The sequence below is a fragment of the Falco biarmicus genome, chromosome 3 (assembly GCF_023638135.1).
Source record: "Falco biarmicus isolate bFalBia1 chromosome 3, bFalBia1.pri, whole genome shotgun sequence".
NCBI classification, from domain to species: domain Eukaryota; kingdom Metazoa; phylum Chordata; class Aves; order Falconiformes; family Falconidae; genus Falco; species Falco biarmicus.
Window position 1 is genome coordinate 45,017,673 of NC_079290.1, and position 21,382 is coordinate 45,039,054.

Consider the following 21,382-nt stretch of genomic DNA (forward strand, 5'->3'; position numbering starts at 1 on the left):
AAACAAATATGCCAACTTCAGTAAACAAAGACGAGAAGATGCACCGTTCTGTTGCTTCAATTGCACGCTGAGGAATATTTAATCAGAGGAAAGCAATCCCAAGTAAAGTCACAGGAGAGGGCCGGCACAAGCCGCTCTTACAAAGGTTTAGAAAAACAGAAAAAGAAAAGCGGCGGCGACGGCCCTTCTCCCGCACCCCCCGCCGCGCTGCCAGGGGCGGCGGGCGGCCCGCGGCGGCAGCGCCCAGCAATGCCCGGCCCGGCCCGGCCCCGGCGCCGCAGACCCCGGTCGCCGCCCGCCCCGCGGGCACCGGCTGCCGGCCGAGCGGGGGCAGCGTCCCCCTCGTGCCGCCCCCGGGCCGGCTTTCAGCGGACGGGGGAAGCCCCTGCCCGGCACCCGCGGGGAGCGAGACCGCCTCGAAGCGCCGCCGGGGCGGCGGAGTCTCTCCCCCTCCCTCAGGCAGGGAGCGCTGACAGCCGGCCGGGCTGAGGCGCCGCGGCACCCGCCCCGGCCCGCCGCCTCCCCCCGCCCCGGCCGCGGGGCCGCTCTCGCCCCGCGCCGCCTCCTCCCCGCGCCGCACCGCAAAACTTACGGGCCGGGGGCTGGGGGCGAGCAGCGGGCGCGGGCGGCCCGTGGGGGCGGAGGGAGCGGGGCCGGCCGCCCGCACTCGGCACCGGGCGCGGACAGCTCCGCGGCCGGCTCCGCGCCGCGCCGCGCCCCCGGGGGCCGCGCCCTGGGAGGGGGGAGAGCGCCCGTCCCTGCCCGCCCCCGCGAAGCCGAAGCGTGCCCCGTGGCGGGCGGCGGGGCACTCACCAGCTGCAGCGAGCAGAGGAAGATCAGCGTGCAGCGCCCCGTGCAGCAGCCCATGGTGGCAGCCGGCCGCGCCGCGCCGCCGGAGAGCCGCCGCTTCTCCTCTTCTTGCCGCCCGCGCTGACGCGGCCCCGGAGGCGAAGCGGGGGGCTCACCGCATCCGGACGGAGCGCCCGGGCGCGCGTGTCTGTGCGCGCGTCCCGCCTGTCGCTGCTCGCCCCCTTTGTTGAGGGGGGCCCTCCCCGGCGGCGGGAAGGAGCGCGCGGAGGTCAGCGCGGCCCCGGGGGGCAGCCGGCGGCGAGGGCGGGGGGCTCCGCCCGGCGCGGCGCGGGTCTGGCTCTGGGGAAGGGGACGGGGACGGGGTGGGCGTGTGCGGACCGGGGCGGGCGTGGGCGGACGGAACGCGTGTGGGGAGGCGGGGGGGCTGGGGGTGGGGTGGAGGGGTGCCGCGCGTGGGCGTGCGAGGGAGGGCGGGGGGCTGTGCCGGGTGCCCAGGGAGAGGAGAGGAGGCGGCGGCGGGCTCTGCCGGGGGCGCCGCGCCGGGGGAGGGGGCTCGGAGGGCGCCTGGGCGGGCGGTGTGCGGGGATTCCGGAGGCTCCGAGGGCAGCCGGTGCTTGGGGGGGGCTCGGCGGGAGGCGCGGAGTCTGTGCGGGCGGCGGGGGCGCAGGCAGCCCCGCGCGGGCCGCTTGTTGCGAGCGCCCGGGGAAAGTTCAAGGGACTTGGGCGGCCGAGGCGGGGAGGGGCGGGGGGAGCGGCGGCCGCCCAGCGGCGGGGCGGGGCGGGGCGGGGCCGGCCCCGGAGCGGCCCGCCCGTGCGGCGGCCGGGGAAGCCCGGGGGCTGGCGGCGGGCCATTGTTCGCGGCCGGCGGTGCGCCGGGGGCGGAGGGGGGGTCCCAGGGTGGGCGGGAGGCGGCGGCGGAGGTCACCGTGCCCCCGTTCCACGGAGTCCCTCGGGCTGGGTGCCGGCCGCCAGAGCGGGGGCCGGCGGGTGACGGGAGGTGCCTCAGGGCGGCCGTTTCCCTCCCTCCCTCTCCCCGCGGCGCGGGAGCGCGGGCCCGCCGGCGGGCTGCACGGCGGGCGGTGAGGGGCCTGGGCGTCCGAGCCCGGCGCTCGGCTGGTGAATCCCCTTCCCGGCCGCTGACAGGCGGTGCTGGGGGAGGGAGTTTCCTTCCCCCGTAACGCCACTGTGCCACGAGAGTCCGCTGGCTGCTGCCGTCCCTTGCGGGTGTGAGCTGGGAAGGGCCTCCGGGGGAGCGGCTCGGCCCCGGCCATAATCTTTCTCGGCAGAGGTAAATGGGCTGACGGAGTTGCGGAGAATTCCTGCGTGCCAGGAGACGGATGAACAACCACTGCTCTCCAGAAGCCTCTCCACGGGCAGCCGAGAGAAGTAGGTTCAGTGGAGATACACAGGTCCCTACATCGGTGTATGCACGTTGTTGTCGACATGTTTGCAGAGGACTCATAGATACAAATATGCACACTGTCTCTTAAAAAAATTTTATACATGGGTAAAGTGTTGACTACCCTCCCTCCCCAACAGAGTGGATAAATCAGATTATTTTGTACAGGCGTTAAGGCATGTTCCACTCAGCAGACAGTGCTTTCCTACAGCCTGTTACCAGCTGCTGTTGCATGATACACAGACTTCTGCCAAAGAACATTGAAGCTTACCCTGAGGGAAAAAAACACACCTACCTTCTGCAAGGCATCCTAGCGAGATACCTGATTAATGTATGAAATACACAGTACTGTGTCCCCAAACCGCATACAACTTTTAATTTATGCATTAAATGGTAGTGACAATAGTCAATTACAGAACTACTGCAAAATACTACTGTGTCAGATTAGATTTGGAAAGCTGCTTTCTTCTATCACTTCCCTCTTAAGTAGAAAAGCATTAAGATAGTTTTCTATACCAAACTGAAGGAACAAAAGACAGGCAAGTAAGAAGCAGATTCTGCTCATCCAGGATATGTATTTGACTAGCTATGTATGTGACCCACATTGCACAATATACAAAACTTCAATAAAACAGCCTGCGATTTATATTTCTATGTATGGCTTTCAAGATAAAATTCTACCTGGGGCTAAACGTTACTAAAGTTACATGTTCTGAGAACACACATATTTTGAAGAATGAATACTTGGAAGATATGAAAGTAAATTGAAAAGGTGATAGTTGCCAAAAATACATTGTGCCAGCCTGAACTGGTAAATTTTATGGGTAATTGGTTTTCTATACAGAGCAGGCATCATCTCTCTGGACTTCACTGAAGTATTGAATACACTACAAGATCTTTTTAGTTAAACCCAGTAATACAGAGATTAATAATAAGACTTGCAGGATGGGTAAGGGACCAGATAAATGAAATGCCAAGAGCTAGTGCTGAAAAGATTTTAATTGTACTCACCATATTCAGCCCCTGCTTGTACATCAGTGGGATGAGATCCATAACTCTTCTCCCTCTATTTCTCCCAAGGGGTAGTGCTCCTCTGAGAAGTAGCTAAATCCTTACCTTTCCTTCTCACAAGAAAGCAGATACCTTCTGGTACTAGGATAGTAGCTGACATTAGTCCGTGCTCTTTGTTAAGGCAGAACTGTCTGAAGACCTGGGTAATACACAAGGCACTTTTCACCTATTTAAGCTATTGTTTCAGCGACCTGCAGAACCTAGTGGGTATTGCTGTTTCAGAGACCAGCAGTGTTCAAGCTGTCTTCCAGACTACAAAAGGCAGAAAATTTCTTTTTAACAAAAAACAAACAAACAAACAAAACCCAAACAAAACAAAAAGATAAAGCCAATAGTGGTTACAATGTGGGCTCTGTGGAAGCACTTCCCAGCAATAACAAAAGCACCCCTGAATTATCAACACTGTTTTCAGCACAAATCCAAAATATAGCCCCATACCAACTGCTATGAAGAACACTGACTCTGTCCCAGTTAAAACCAGCACATTCTCCACCCGTGGCAAGCAAGCCTTATGGGCCTGGGCTGGAAGTTGGAGTGCCCAGTATGGGTCTTGAAGGGTTCGAGACAATGACAGTTTTGTTTGGAATGTGCTAGATTGAATTTATAACTGTTATTGCTGTTTAGATATTAATTGGCAGACTTCTATGCTTGCCATGGGGCTTGCTGCCCTTACTGTATATTAGAGTTCAGTGCTTGTTAGTGGCTGCTTTTTGCTTCCGCTGCTTGCTGTACGGCCGTGCCACATATCGTCTTACTCTGCTGTGCCCGGGGACATTTTGATAACAGCAATGGCCATGCGCTGGGGCTGGCAGGTGGCCAGGGCATCACTGGTGTGTCTGTGCTGCTGTCCTGGACAGGCTGGAACTCCAGTCAGAGGGACTGTCACCTGTGTATGAGTCCGTGCGGCAGCAGGACACCCCGAAGCCTCTGGGGTCATGGATAAGCCCATGCCAGAGCAGGTACTGCAGTGTCTGTGGCCGTGGTTATGCCTGTGCCGCAGCAGGTACACCTCTGAAGGGACTGTGGCTCAAGGACAAGTCCGTGCTGGAGAAGGTACACCTTGAAGCATCTGTGGCTGCGGGTAACTCCATGCTGCAACAAGTAAACCTTGAAGCATCAGTGGATGTGCATGAGATTGTGCTGGAGCACCTCAAAGCATGTGGCCGTGGATAAACCCATGACAGGGCAGGTACACCCTTGGAGGGACTGCAGCCATGAGTAAGACCACATTGGAGCAGGTACTCCTGTGGCTGTGCGTAAGGCCACCTGGAGCAGGTATATCTCTGAAGGCATTGTGGCCCATGGATTAGGCCACACTGGAACACGTGCACCTCAAAGCATCTGTGACTGCAGATAAGTCTGTGCCGCAGCAGGTATACCCCTGGAGAGGCTGTGGCTCATAGATAAGGCTGCACTTGGAGCAGGTACACCCTTAAGGGACTGCGGTCTGTAGGTACATCCAAGTGGGAGCAGGGGCAAGGGGAGGAGTCCATTGCAATGTTCAAACCTGTGGTCTGCTCCAAAGGGACCAGGGGTGGAGATTGTAATGGAAATACCTTTAAATTGTTGTAAGCCAGGATGTGAGTCGCATGTCATAGGAATTACTGTAGCAAGCACCACCCGAATCAGTGGAGAACAAGCCTTACAAGAAGCAGTGCAAGCACAGCAGTGACCCAGCCTGAGCTGGCTTTGGTGCCCAGTAACTCCACACAGCACACCACCTCTCTGGCCCTGGGTGACCACCATAACAGATGGAGCCCAAAGTCGCTGACTAAATTAAATGAACTCAGTGGACATTTTATGGACATGATACAGGGGTGGTTCATAGACTACAGGAATGATATCTGTGTATTGTATCAAAGGATGGGGAGGGGGAGGTAATGAGGTTGTATTGCATAGTGTTGTACCTAAGCATGACATAAATGGTGTGGATTAAGGGGTGGAGAATGTGCTGGTTTTAGCTGGGATAGAGTTAATGTTCTTCATAGCAGTTGGTATGGGGCTATATTTTGGATTTGTGCTGAAAACAGTGTTGATAATTCAGGGGTGCTTTTGTTATTGCTGGGAAGTGCTTACACAGAGCCCAGGCCTTTTCTGCTTCTCACCCCACCCCACCAGCAGGAAGGCTGGAGGTGCACAAGAAGCTGGGAGGGAACATGGCCGGTACAGCTGACCCCAGCTGACTAGAGGAATATTCCATGCCATATGATGTCATGCTCAGCATATAAAGCTGGGGGAAGAAGAAGGAAGGAGGGGGAAATTTGGAGTTGTGGTGTTTGTCTTCCCAAGTAACCATTACGTATGATGGAGCCCTGCTTTCCTGGAGATGGCTGAGCACTTTCCTGTTGATGGGAACAGGTTAATGAATTCCTTGTTTTGCTTTGCTTGCGTATACAGCTTTTATTTTACCTGTTAAAACTGCCTTTTATCTCAACCCATGAGATTTCTCACTTTTACCCTTCTGATTCTCTCCCCCATCCCACCATGTGTGTGTGTGTGTGCGTGTGAGTGAGCGGCTGTGTGATGCTTAGATGCTGGCTGGGGTTAAACCACGGCAACTGAGAGAAGTTTCATAGAGCCCTATGAATCTCTAATGTTTTGCTGTTTGCTTTCTTGTGTTGCTGAGGTATTTTGCAATTTCTGTCCTCTAGCTAGCCAAAACTGATCCCAAAATGAAAAGGACAGTTGTGTAAAGCATATTTATTCCTGAGTATAAGGTTCCACAAACAAAAAAATGTTACCTGGTCAGCAAAGCAGTAAAAAATGTTAATTAACAAGAGAATGCTGTAGAACGTGACTTCCACAGGAGCACAAGGATAGGATCTAAGCTATTAAAATGCAGTTGCTCTGCAGCTGAAAGCTCTGGGCATAGGAGAGATACAGGGGAGAAAACCTGGGTCAGGAGGAGGTTAAAAATGAAGTGTGGCTACAAGAAGGCATAGGATTTCTAGAACATATCGGAGGATGCAATAGAAGAATAACATAATGTACAAAGCAAAGGGGAACAACTGTATTTTATAGATTTCTCTAGCCATGAATTGGGTAGAGAAGCTGATAGTCAAATAACCATAGAAATTCATTTTCAGCTTCATAATGAAGACAGCCCTAATACAGCACTGTGCATGCCAAGTAGGTACAAAAGTGGTGTGAGCACTAAAAAGCCCTGTGGACTAGCTTAAAGCCTAACAAGATGTGTTATATGGATGAAAATGTAGTGAGCTTGAAAAGAAAGCATGTACTCAAAAGCTTTATGATACGTTCATGTAGACATGGCCATACCCTGACATAATGGTATGATTCTTTATGCTACAGCCATAACTGTAGGCCGTCAGAGCTTGTGCTTTTAATGTCACTGCATTCAAAGCAGAAAGCCAAGGTTGTTCACATTTGCAGAAAAATAGCATCACAAATATCTATAAGAGATATTACAACTATGTAGTAGAGACTTCTGCTTCCTATAGGTTTATTCCTTGGTAGGTTATATTCTTCAGAACCGAAGACACAAAGATTTTAGTTTTTAAGAACTAAAACAATCAGTAAAAGTTCTCATCTCAAGAGGACAAAATGAAACTCATAGTATTTGACTGTCCTTGTAGCTCTTGAACGCTGTATACTATTCATCTAATGGGCCATTTACTCGTCTGCCTGTGCTGGAGTTTTCCTCAACCTGCACCAAACTTATCTGGTCACTGACCTGGGTTTAAGAAGTTGTGTTTTGTTAACTATGCCCATTGGACTACAGCAATAATCACAGATGGTAGCAGAAACACTTCCTTCATAGCCTGACATTGCCATCTTTGGTCATGAATATTATTCAGAGGAAATTACTGATAAAAATGTATGACAGTGTCATACACTAATCCTGGAAAGATTTCCCTATTTGGTTGATTTTAAACACTGAGTAGCCCTAGGTGTTGTACAAGAGATTAGCTAAGTACATTCAGGGTCTGCAGAATCAGAGCTTAAGAACTGATTCTTGTGGCCTCAGATTTCACCTTTAATTTTGGCATTTAATACAGAAAGACTGGGAATCAGAAGCTTTGCAATTATTTTTAAAGCTTTCCAAGAATAAGAGAGGATATAGGGATCAAAATACACCTCCATATGACTATCAACAAGTCACACTTTAGGCACATATACAGTTGTAATAGCTTAGAAAAACATTCCACTCTGTATTCCCTAAGCAGTCTTGAAATACCTCAAGCAAACAAGAAACCCCATGAAATTTAATATACCTTTAAAGACAAATGAACGTTTCAAGATATTATCAGTGTTTTTAGTAAATCCTACTTTCAATTTATCCTTCTGAAGGCAGATACACAATATAATGATCTAATTTTTCATTTCGATGTTAACACCTGCTGCTAGGAAACTGTATTCTTCATTAAAATTCAAGTACTTTATAGAATGGAAATATATATTCATTGTGAATGATGTTTTCTGTTTTAAAAACAGTGGTTTAAATGATCAGGCGCAATGTGGGAGACCAGGGTCAGGCACAGCCGTTCAGTGGCTGGGCAGGTCCATGGGGATGGCTCAGTGCCAGGACAGGACACCAGCCCACATGCAGGGCTCACGGCTGGGAATGTGGGGCTGGGGGGAGCTGGAGACACCCTGCTGAGGTGTCCTTCTGGCTGGGACTGATGGCCCATGGCGGGCTGAAATGGGGTCCTGGGCCATGGGCAACGAGGGGAGCCCCGGCGGGTGGGCAAGGACAGGTAGGGCTGGTGGTGCCCTCAGGGCCCTGGCAATGTGAAAGCAGTTTTGAAGACATGAGTGCCTTAAGTACCCCGACTGACTCCCTGTAGCTCACTCTGGTTTGTCAGCGGTAGACACCAGCTCAGCTATGGGTTTGGTTTTTTCTGGCTTTCCCTCTTCTTTTTTCTTTTATTTTTTGTGGGTTTGTTTTTTAATTGTTGGTATAACACATGCTTCCATGCCCCTATAGGCAGGAACAGCCAGACTAGAATAAAGCACAAGATCTTTGCAACTCTTTCTCATATTAATTACAGGAACAAAAAGCTGATAAATAAGGCTTTCTTCTTGTTTGCAGGTCAGTTAGTGATTTGTTTTGAACCATTCAGTGTAAACAAACATTGCTACAGCCCTCAATTTAGTATGGAAAAACTTGACTGGAGGTACAGCGGAGTTTACAAGAATGGAGTTTACAACAAATCTTGTTGTAAACAAGTATTGAAAGCTGGAAAAAGGGTGTTTACACAATAAGCCAAGTTTTTTCTGTCCTCAGAGTATTTCTTGGTAATAAAAGATACTTTTTGGTGAAGCATTTCTTTAGACACATGCAGATAATGCTAATACTATTTTTACTGACATTTCCCTGATGAGAATGAACTCAAAGGAGAACACACATTTTTTTCCCACTGAAACCATGAACAGTATCCAGGTGTAGATGTGTGATGACAAACATTTTCAATGACCCCATTCATCATGGTTTAAAAATGTTTCAGCTCTCTTACCATGTACATGTTTATATTAAAAAGTCCTTCAAAATGCAAAGCTGAATTTATATAATCTGAAACGGATTACAGAATGGATTGTTTTCTTTTGCTTGCTGAGGCTCTTGCATTAGCTTTTTGAAAGATGGCACTCACACCAGCTGTGTTATTCACAACCAAAGGGTTTTAGATGCTAGGGTGGTCTGCAATGTTCTTGTGACACTTGCTGCACTCATGCTCTGCTCAGTGTTTGTGACCCACTGAATGAGATTTTGGGTCTGGGGATCAGTGATAAACCATCACAGGTCACGGCAGAGGTTTTGCCACAGTAGGAGATGTGGGCAGTACCTCCTGTTCTGCATACATTCAGAACTCCCACTGAAATCAATAGGAGTTTGGGAAGCAAAGAACACATTGCTAAGGCCTGAATAGGGCTTGTAGGCTGAGGTGACGGGTTGTTCCATGCAATTATTTTAAAGTTTCTGTTGCCGACTTCAGTAGAGGCAATATTTTTCTCTGAGTAATTCACACTCATTTTCCAGCTATTTTCAGGCATTAAATGTCAGCTTTTCATAAGAAAGGCAAAACTGACTTGTCTGCTTGATGCCAAATAACAACATTTACCTAAATTACAGTTATTATATTTGTAGTTTAAAAAAACTTGTTTTGTTACGTCTACAAAGCTAAAATATTTTAACTCAAGTTTTTATTTTCCAGAATGCAAGGTTGCCATTTGGGTAAAGCCTGTGAACAGCGTCCATCCAAGAAGATGCACCAGAGGAATTTAGCTTCAGGGAAAATATATGCTTTCCAACTGAATTTTTAACCCTCTGGAGCTGGCTGTATCCCTCAAAAGATGGATTAAGGAACTAGATCTGCATCTAATGCAAACTACCCTAACTCCATTAGCACCAGGTGAAATGCAGTGCTATACACAAGTGGAAGATTGGACTACACAAAGCTGCCTTACCACTACGCAATCCATGTGCATGTTAAACATCTCATGCCTTTCTGTACAAAGCCATCAGACTAGATTCTAGGAGCAATGCATTCCTACTTCTACGACTTAATTGGTGTTTTCTTTTTTTGTAAAAGTATTTTTTGCCATGTAAATTTTTTGCTTTCAGTGAGCTCATAGTAGAAACAATAACTTTCTAGGAAGTAATTGTCTCTCAGTTTTTTATCAAAACAAATTTCTGTTTGCTAAATCAACCTGATCTACTAATTAACATCTGGATCTTTTGTGCACGCTATGCACACACACAATAATTCCACAATTATATTATATTAGCTATTTAAGGGCTCATCTAATTTTACTCTATACATAATCCTTGAAAATGAGATTTGCATAAAGTAATTTAAAATAGACAGGGCAAACTAGAAGTATATAATTACGTGTCGCTCTGAAATAAATACATTTTCAGTTTTCAATTTCCATAGCTGAGCTCACTGGAACGTAATTTAGCCTCTGAATATCTGAATTATTAATAAAATGTCAGTATTCCACTGTCTATATGTAGTTACATGGAATTTACAGATAGGGTCTCCTTTGTTATACTTACTGCGTTACCTGTGGGGCAAGTAAACCTTGATAACATTGAAATGATCCTTTTCTAGGAGCTGGGAGAAAGGAGGAAGTTGAAAGGCACTCTTCAGTCTAGTTTATTAAACCACTACAGTGGCTTTTGCTGATCAAGATCTCTACCACTTCCAGTGTAGAGAGCTTAGGCCATAATGTTGGTTCTCTACATTGTATTGAGATTTGATGCTTGTAATAGTCTAAAGTCTACAACGTAAGTATCTCCCTAACCTTCAAAATGAACTTTTTCTTCAGGCTTGCTGTTTGTCTGAGACCAATTTATGACGCTAATTTTAGAGATTGTAACAATTCTTCACAGACAGTTCAGAGTTTGTGAATGTGAACGATAGCAATCCATGTATGGTGTGGTAAATACACTCCTTGGTTTTCTCTATCAATCTCCTACACAGTGTGGATATATTTCCATAACTTACTGTCACAGCACTCTCCAAACTACCAGGCTGCAACAAGGTCTTTCACCATCTCATACCAACACACTCTTCACACCAGTCCCTCTGCTGCCTTCTCCTCGTCTCTCCCCACCCTGGACACACTCTCTCTTCTCTCTGCTTCTTCCTCCTCTCTCTTTCTCGGCTGCTCTCTCTCCCTTGGCTGCCCAACCTCTTAACAGAACCAGCCACAGCTGCACCTCATCTATGTCAGCCAACCCACCGCCCCTGAAGCCAGCCCAGAGCTGTATGTTATCAATGTTAACTAACCCAGCTTCATTCTTCTACAACCTACTAATTCTGTTGTAGAACTTGAATTACCGGTATGTAAGTACACTGTTCAATGTCCATACATACTGGCAACACGTTACCAAGTATGATGATTTTATTGTGGTTGCTAATATTTTTTAGTTGTATAAGGCCAACTCCAGAAGTCAAGTGATTACACAGGAAACTTAGTTTGCATAAAGAAAAATAAACTGAGTCTTCTCCACGACAAAGTACAGCTGTTAAGTGTGTAAGGATAACAGTAAAACATCAGTTGAATTGAAGCTAAATCAGTTCCAGAATCTGATAGCACACACTCTGACTGTTAAACATTATCATGCATACTGTATACTGGTCAAGAAGGCAGTACTGATGAATTTTCAGCCTGAATGACCAATACTGTCTGAGAAATTGGGTACTAGTTAATTATTTTAATACAGATAATGTAGTTATAGATTTTGCATCCATTTGACACTCCTGAAAGTTGTATATGCTTAGTATGCTTAAAGTTAAGTATGTTGTTGGAAATTTTCACTGCTGCATCAAGCTCTGTACTTGCTTTAAATGAGCTCTTAAATAAAAAAAACCTCAGTCCCAGGATTCAAAGATGAATGTAGCAGGCAGTACTTTGATGATGAGCTTATGCTGGGCATTAGGAGGACTCCAGCCAACATAGGAATAAGGTTCTGCAGCAACTTTCCCAAGGGTATTGGGAGAAACAAATTAAGCCAATTAATTTTGAGATGGATTTGACAAATTAATGAAGGGAAATGGATGACACATAGCTACCTGCAATACCAGGACCCTATAGGATACTAGGATGTCCTTTTGAATTATAGAAAGCCTTCAAAAATTCTAACACAAAGACAGGATGAGGAGTGAAGGGAAGGAGCTGTGTCAGAGACAGAAAGCCATCATGTTACCCAGGATAGTTTTACAAAGACTCTGGACAGCATGGATGCCTCTAGGCAACAGATCCTGTCCTAAGTTAGGCAGTGCTCCAGGATACTTGGAGGAAAATGAAAGCAACATAGGAAACTTATTTGAATGAAAAAACAGCAAATTATGACCGGCTCATACTTGACAAAAATGGCCAGAGTGAGCAATTCAGGAGTAATGCATAAACTCTAATACAGCTACATAGAGAACTCACTGAATAACTCTGAATAATAGGCCAGCACATAAAAATCAGACTTTTTGCAGATAAATTTCAATAAGAAAAAACAAAAAAAATAAAAGGCTGATTTCTCTGAATAAATGCTTTACTGCAAATACTTCTCCCAGCTTTAATGAAGAGAGTTTGCTCTAGTGGCAAACAAAATAGGGCTGTGATGATATATGGTATTTGGTCATTTAATGCTGCAAGGAGATTCCCTTCAATACCTGACTTTTACCCATAGCTAAATTAAACTGGTATCTCTAAGTCATTTAAGATTACACGAAACGTAAAGTCCAGACAAAAGTCAGCTATCAAGCAGACCTTCAATTGACACGCAGGGAAGACGGGACCAGGCCAACAGCTAATGGGGCATCCTTTTTAGTCCCGGGCAGCAGGAGAGGGCAGGAGGGGTGCGAACTCCTCTCCCTGTCCCCACCACCGCTGCAGCTGCAGCTCAGTCTAAGCCCTTACATGCAATTCCAATTTGACAGCTTGCATGGTGTGAATACATGTAAGTAAAAAAGAAACCCTGCCAACCTTAGATGAATTAAAAAACCGTGACACACACTGGGCCAGATTCTCTAATGCACCACAATTTACAGTGCTGTGACTGTTAACTGGAGTCCCAGTTCGTTTTTAATACCACAGTTAACAAAGCTGTATACAGATGCACTGATTGCTATAGACGTTGAAATGTTTAAGTGCTTTTGTCTGAGATTGCCTTTTGCGGTGCATTTTCATATGATGTTTTAAAACTGGCAATCTGAAATGCAGGCCATGTTTGCATTGACATGTCTATTATCAGAGTCTACTATTTCTCCTTAAGAAAGTTTTCTGATATGTCTTGATATATTCATATAATATTTCAAGGCCGAGACCGTGTTCCACTAACTAATCCCTGTTTGGCTCTTAATTAATGTCTCAAAGAATGTTTCTGTGGTAAACGTAAGACACTAAACTCCAGAAAAGGCTTTTGGGCTGTTATCTCAAACAGCTCATACTGCTGCTTTTTTATCCACTCGCCTATGTAAAGGAAAAAAAGGGGTTAAAACTTGGGAGCAAGTAACAATTTGTGTAATGTTTCTGTGAAAGCCAATGAAACCAGACATATGTGTCTGTCACATGTTTGCTAAATCAAATATTTCAGAAGAAATGTAGTATGTTAGTTTTATATTTTCAAATGTCACTGTTCAATAGAAAATGTCATCTTTTCAGCAGGAACACAGAACTTAACAATATCATAATGAAACTGCAGTGACTTCTGCATGTGAATTTGACCTACCTCTGGTTCATTTTTCATGCCTGTGAAGGATTTTGTTAGCCCAAAGGACCAGAAAGGTAATACGAGTGAGGCTGCGGACTCACAGGGACTCCTCACATGCAGCTCCAGTTTTTTGGCTGTGAGGGAACTCTTGTAGTTCAAAAGTTACAGTAAATATTGAAAACTGAAATAAACCTGTAATTTAAGATTAAATGTTTGGTGTTATGTAAACATGTTACCAGCTCTTTTCTGGCAGAAGAAGAATTACTAAGCAAGTGGCAAGAGAGAAGTAGCTGTGTAAAAGACAGCATCTTTTCATTCAACAGGTTCTGCTCCCCTGGGTGAGGGACTATGCTCATTAGGCTTTCGGAATAGGATTTGAAGCAAAGTACTTAACATCTGGGTGTTTTTTTTCATGTCTGCACATCCACGTTCTTCCTGATTCCAGTAATACCACACTCTTTCTAACCAGGTGCATCTCTGGAAGCCAAAAAACCCAAGTTGTCCCTGGTTTTTGGTTATGTATCCCTTACCTGGAAACTAGTATCACTGCACATGCAAAAGATATTCTGTTCATATGTAAAAGGAATTTACGTGATGACTGTTCCTCTGAAAAGAAAGTCCCGTGCAAAGTATGTTTTCTTTGTTATGTACTGTCAATAAACCTGTTTCAATTGTTGAACATGTATATGAGCAAACCAGGAAGAACATACTCCAAGTTGTGCTTCAGATGACAAGGGCCAAGAAAAACACCTTAATGAATGCTTTTAAAAAGACCTCAAGTGAGGATTGTGAGATAAAGAGCAACAACAACAGAATAATAGTGTCATTTTAAGGGCATTTGAGAACAGGATCACATTATACCGCATCTCTATGAAGTGTAATCCAAGAACAGCAGCGTCACCCTTCATCTGCCTCTAAATACAAACTGCTGCCTTCCCAGTTGCCCTCTTCTCTAGGCTGACAAAGGCATTCTCATTGCTGAACAGCAAAACAATTTGAATTAATCTGTATTAAAATTAATCATTCTTATCTTTTCTTTCAAGTTAGCTTTGAAGTGGACCCATTCTCCCATTAGTTCATTGCTTGGCAATGTAGATACTTACACTGGCAGCAGGCAGGGAGCTACACAGAGATGAGAACAAGCATTTGGGAACAGGGAAAGGGCAGGGCTGTTCTTTTTGGCAGCAATGCTATACTGCTTGCAGAATTGCAGTGTTAAAGCATCCCATCCCAACTGCGTTAGGTTATTTCTGCTTATGCTAACCGAACCAAAGCAGATCAAGCCACACTGAGTGGGAGGCTTGGACAAGGCAATCAAAACCCGCACTCTTACAGTGGCTAGAGTGTTCATTGGTAATGAGGTCTCAAGTAGTAAATAGACAGTTTAAAAGCCAGTAGTGGTGCAATCAGTAGTGCAGCTTTTGTGAAGAGATGTGGAGAGCAAACCCAGATTTGTGTTGCAGCTGGTTAGCACTGTGCTGCCAACACAAAGCAGCTCTAAAGATGGGGTAGTCAATTAATGCAGAGAACTGGCACAGCATGTCTTACACCGTCACCCTCCTGGCAGCTGGTTTTCCCCACCTGGAAAGGGAGTATAGTCAGACTGTCCCTGATCTATGACTTATCTTAACTGTCCCAGTGGACTTTATTTGTTGGTACAATCCTGAGGCTGTATATTTCACTTTAAAATGCCATAAGAACAGAATAGGAGGGAATGTGCATACCTCCAGGCTGCTTCTGCGCTGAGTGAGGTGTGTGCTGTTTGGCTGCATGACTGTTCGTGTTTCACAAATATGCCCACTAACAAAGAAAAATAAGAAAAGTAAATACTTTTCAAGAAAAGCAAATTATTCTCTTTATTGTTTAGGTACACTGGAACACTTGCTAAGTGAGAGCTTAAAACGTGTATTTGATGAAAATGAGAAATGGCTTGTGTTCTGGAATATACAAAGCACTCAATAGCTGTGTGATAATGTTACAGTGCACAGAAAGTTCACTCCCTAGGGCTCTCCGGGCAGGACAAGCCACATCGCGTGTTAGGCAAGCATTTAAAGCACAAAATTACCCCATCTTTTTCCACGAACATCAAGGATCTTTCACATGATCAAAAGGTCACCCCCATGATGTGACAGATGCTTCTTCAGTCAAGAGTACAGGAATTACACGACTGACAGTTTCTTGCATGGTCAGTGATGGGATGAGCTGTGTGCTCACCTGAGCCAGTGCCCTGGCAGGAAGCCCACTGCTTTGACAGTGACGCTGCTGTGGTGTCATGAGGGAAAGGTCACTAGGCTGCAAGAGGATTTTCCAAGGGACCCCTGGGATGGTGCACTGACCTATAGCCTGTTCACCTCACTGTGTTTTCGGGAAAGTGGAAAACAGGGAGAAGGACTGAGACTGGTGAACTGTCCTTACTGCTTCTGTGGGTGACCAGCGCTAAGGAAAAATGAGAACTCATAATGCAGGATGACCTTGCTGACTTAAATACCACTGCATCATATTAAGAGGATATTTCTTGGAGGCAGCTTAACACTGTGACCTGTAGATCATAAGGATGTAGCGTACTACTGGTCCACAGAACTGAGCAGCATTCTTTACACTTGTAAAATCATATTGTTGAACTGTTGCATCTGTCCAAAAGACTTTACTGACAAGACCTGATGAAGACATGTGTTCTGTATGTGTTTGTTCATACTGATGAAGACTCTGGGTTCATGAAATACGTAGAAAGTTCAAGGTGCTCCTGCTGTAATCAACATGCTGCAGGGAACAATGAAACTGAAAAAAATTCTGCTCATCCCCTGTTCCAGCCTTAGAACCAAATTCTGCACTCAAGAAGAAAAATGTGCCGTTTCCTTTGTTTGTACAACTTTTAATCATATCTGTGCATGTGAAAAGTGTTTGAAATTATTCCAAACTTCTTCCTTTTGATTAGCTCAAATCTGTACTTGCAGGAAAGGCTTTTTTTAAGGCTATGGATCCACATTTCTACCAAAATTCTTTGTAAGATTTACCAGTGGCCTTATATAGCATTCCTTTTACATGTTTCTGTTCCTTCAGCTTTCCTACTCATCTGTCACAAACAATTAAATCACTGGATTTTTCATTGTTTGAAATAACTGGTTGCATTACCATCTGGAAACAATACATTTTAAGTGCATAATTACGGATGTTTGAAATCTCAGGAACCCAACTTTATATGCACAGGACTAGGAGGCAGCGTGCTTGGAAATGTATTGTCAGCTCTGTGATGAACAGTTAAGAGGAAAGGAGGAGCAGTTCTCAACCGCTTCTCTGCTGCCTTCCCGCCACTAGCCTGAGAAAGCTAAATTCAGATTTGACTGCAGAGCAAATGAGAATGTTTCAGACTGCTCTCACTTGCACTGAATTTTAGTGATTGCTGCGGCACAAGGGGACCTAGTTGAGCTGTGGCCTCTAAGTCCTCAGCTTTCTTAGAGCTCACTTCTTGTTATGAGGCTGGAAAATCAACTTTGCATTAGTTTCCAGGAAGTGCAAAGAAATGAAGCACATTATGTGACAGGACTGTTGAGGATAACTGTGTGCATATAACTTCATAGTGGAAAATGTTTCGATATTCTGAAACAGAAGCTGCAATACAGGATATTGAATTTCTACAAAACTAGCACATCTCAAAGATACGACAGTCAAAACCTAGCTATTAGTTAAACTTTGACTACTCCCAATGGCTGACTCCATCCCCTTTTCTACCCTTCCTTTCTTTACATATGACCAATTTCACAATGTATTAATGTGCCACAATATATTCCAACTGAAAAGAATCAGACAGGCCCTCCAGCCTCACTAATGACAGCTGCAGGCCCAGATCAGCCTCAGAAATCACATCAGAGCATATCTTTATACTGCCAGAAAAGGTTATCAAGCAACTGGAAAAGTAAAAAGCGTTCACTACCTACATGCCCAAATACACCATCAAACATAAATCCTATGTAGCTTTGATTTCATAGTGTCTGTATTCCCACTTCCCTATTATCTGATTTTTTTCCCCTAGGATCATTTTGTTCTGGAAAGACATTTAGGTTCCAGTCCTTTCAAGTCACTGTGTGCCAGGACACCCCAGTAGTCAGTTGCCCTTCTTCTTACCTGGCCCATATTTATATAGGGTGGGAGGGGGGAAATTCTCAGCCAGACACACTTCAGAAGATGTCAGGAGTTTAGTCTCCATGCCTTCTAAAAGCTTTTTACCTTCTGATTGGATGGCATCACGGACCGCATTCAAACTAACTCTTGGAGCACTCTGCAGTAACAGACCATTTGTGGTGGTTGACTAGCAAGAATGGGGATCAAAGAACCACAGGTAAAGTGGGTGCTGCATAAAGCGGTTGGTGGTAAAATTTGGGGAGTGGGGGGCAGGTTCTTCCTAGAAACAGCCATCCTGTAGCTGCAGCCACAGTGGGGCAAACCCTCAGCTGGATGTACAACCTGACCTGACCATGCAGTCTGTCTCCCATTTAAGAGACGTCAGGTGAAAAGAAGTTGTTATTTTTTGTTTGCATTACAGTCATGTATTACAAAGCTCCCAGACAGTTTCAAGACCCTGTGTGCTAAGTAGTGATCACACATAGGTCTGAAAAAGTTTCTTGCCTCAAAAATGTTTCTATGTTGCAAACAAGCTAATATCCATAAAGGTAGCTAGCTTTCCTGTTACCAGATGGCAATTTTCTGGAGGCACCATAAAAGAAATGACTCTCAAGGTGTCTCTGTCTGAGGATAACAAAATGGCCTAATGGGTTTTAACCAGAGAAGACTTCCACTGCTTCCTCACACAGACAAGAAGCAATGTGATTAAAGAGGGAAAGAGGTATTTGGTCAGTTAATAACCACTGAAATACCAAATGCACAAAATGTAAATTTCAGAGATTCCACATCCTCTTTGTTTGTGTTGGGAGGGACAATAAAGATGAGTGATCAGATGTTACCAGCTTTGCAAACTCCATTGAGCTCTTGGAGACTCCTTCCCATACTATTCAGTGTTGACGTACAATTACCTTTCTGTTCCTACAGATGAAAAGAAATAAACTGAACCTTGACGGATGGATCCTACTGTCAAACTTTGGAACAGATTCAGTACTAGTTGGCTAAGGAGAAAAGCTCAAACTTCTGACCTGCATATCAGCAAATGCCTGATCGATTAAAAGTGCTTTTCCTAAACCAACAAGTTAAAATTCACAAAACCAATTTTACCAATGTAAAATTTACTTCTCCATTTCCAAATAATTTTATTTCAGGAGAATAAATCATGTCTCTTCTGTGCATTTTTGTAATGCAGATATCACTTTTTTTTTAATTACTGTATGAAATGCACATGCAAAAATCAATATATAAAATTTCCTAAAAACCACACGTGGAATAGCATTTCACACCACTAATTCCCGCACACGCCTCAGTTCTGAATTACCAGCAGCCTTGTACAGGCATGTAAAACTATGCAAGCTGAAAATCATAAGACACATGACTAGAGGGCCTTGACATAGCTAATGTAAAGGCACTAATAGCATTAAAAAAAGACAAAGACCATTGCAAAATAACAGTCAAAAGAAATTCCCATTCCAACTGAAAAGAACCCAAAACCTGACCAAGCATCTGGTGTAAGGACTAACTAGTTGTACACTCTAGGGCACTGAGGAAGAGTGTTTCAGACTCCCCGGGACTCTCTGTTTCGTTGTATGAAGACAGATGCCCTGCACTGCACTAAGCCTAGTTAAGATATTGCTAGAAGTTGTATACAATGCCAGATGTTTTTAAACATTTAAAAATATTTTTATACATTTTCTTAAATAAAGATACTTCAAAGAAAATCAAGCATTTCTGAAGTGGGAGAAACAGTGAAACTGAATAAGTATATTTCTTTTCCTCTTTTGAATAAAATAAATGGCATCTAGTTGCTTATGATATACTGACTGAGACACACACAGGAAAGAATGTGATTAAATAGCTTTTCATTTGGTGCACTGTTTATGTATTCAGCAGTGATGATAATGTTCCCAAAGACAATCAATCACTGATTTTAATTTACTTTATTGTGCTAAACAAAAGAGTGAATTAAATGTATTATTTGTTTAGCCTTTCTCTTGCATTCTGTAATAATCCAGATGGAGCATATACATTTTCTATTTAGCGACACTAGCATGATTAAGCATTAAGACTTAATGAGCAGTGCATATTTTTAGAGCTCATTAATAAAAGTTAGAGATAGAAAAGATCTATTGGTCATCAAGTCCATCTCTTTACTGTGCTTGTGGGTTTATTATGTGGTCAATAATGATGTATTATTACTCATTTATATAGAATTGCTTTCGTGAGAGGGACCTCAACTGAGGAAGCTTGACTAACTTAGTTTAAAGTGACATCTTTCTATCCCTAAATGGCTCAAAATCTAAGATGCTTAAGTCCCTGCACAAGACACAGACTGAATCTGGTGCAGACGGATGAAGAAAGATGACAGTCGAGAAGAGCAAGGCAGGAATAATTCACAGAAGAAAGAGGTTTGTCAGAAGGAAGAAGTATATGTGAAAGAGGCAAAAGATAATGCTGTAACAAGAAATATGAGACTGATTTTATAACAAAGCAATATTCAACAGATGGCACACAGGGAAGAATAAAGGGTCTGGGAAAGAAACTGTAGTGACTCAACTGGGGTATTAATTTGTTTCAAAGTGAGAATGATGAATTACACCAAGCTTTACACCTGAACATTGTCTAGCTAGAAACAGAGAATGACTAAATTACAATTGTAACACCCGTACAGGCATTTTCTGGGACTGCATTTTGAAATGAAAAAAAACCCAAACCCAAACCTAGTAAGTGGTTTGTCTCATAAAACTACTTCGCAATAAAGTATCATGAGAGATGGGGATATTCCAGAAAACCCTACACAGATAGTCTGATTTCAAAGGGCAATACATTAGTTCTATAGCTACTCCATCTCTTTGCTTCTCTCTCTCCTTAAGACAAAAAAAGTCATAACCAGAAACATCATGTAGTAGCATAATAATATAGTGAACAGTAGCACAAAACAGACAAGCAGCGGCAAGGAAGGGCTGTAAATTGCACCTAGACTATGATTTCTAATAACATGTTTCTGGGTTTAATGATTAAATGAATTCACACTATCTGTTTTTACATATCTCCATCTTTACCTTCTAACACACATCCTCTGAAGACTCTAAAGCATCCATCATTTTGGTCCCTTATAACTTGGTATGATTCTTGTCCTGTTTTAGAGACAGTCTTGAATAATGATGAATAACAATGATAGTGTCAGGTTTTATAGCAATGAAAACAAAATATTTAAATTAGAAAGGGAAATGTTATATCCCATATAGCTTTGGATTTACCTGCAAGCACATTCTGCTTAACATACCTCAACAAGCTTGGCCCTTGTGCTTCCTCTTGGGTACCAGTAAGTATGTTTGGTTCTGCAGTTGCTATTCTTTATAGCGCTTCTCCCGGTACAGTTACTAGGGGTATCCATATTCCTAACGGTTTGTCTCTGGCCGCTACACCTGGAAATAAAGCTGCAGGTGAGCCTAGAGCCACAGGACTGCAACACTGAAGATGTGTATCAGTGATGGCACTCTTTTGAAAGTGGTTGTGTCCCGCGTAAATTGCGCATGATAAAACGTTGTAAAAGTTGTGCAAGTGTGAAAGTTACATGAAATTGTTATTTTCTTCTCCTATTCATGAAGGAGTCAAATTAGCTAGTCCACAGCCAGACTTAAACACTGACCTGCTTCAAGCCATACCTGGAGTTGCACTTTTAATAAAAAAAACCCACAGAACTTACACCACACTGCAACGTCTGCAGTCGGTACTCAATTGCCTCATTAGCAGAAGATGCTAAATTGGCTGTTTTAGATTTATAACAGTAGCAAGTAGCATAACTACTG

General features: G+C 44.4%; 1 protein-coding gene across 2 annotated transcripts in view; it reads right to left on the reverse strand.

Annotated features, from left to right (window-relative positions):
* The window catches only part of NKAIN3 (sodium/potassium transporting ATPase interacting 3), a 367,375-nt gene extending 366,223 nt beyond the window's left edge, over positions 1 to 1,152 (reverse strand). For both annotated transcript variants that reach the window (XM_056333573.1, XM_056333571.1), the window contains exon 1: positions 814 to 1,152. In XM_056333573.1, the coding sequence (XP_056189548.1) occupies positions 814 to 867 (54 nt within the window). In that variant the 5' untranslated portion in view covers positions 868 to 1,152. The remainder of the gene's footprint in view (positions 1 to 813) is intronic.
* Positions 1,153 to 21,382: the final 20,230 nt, after the last annotated feature.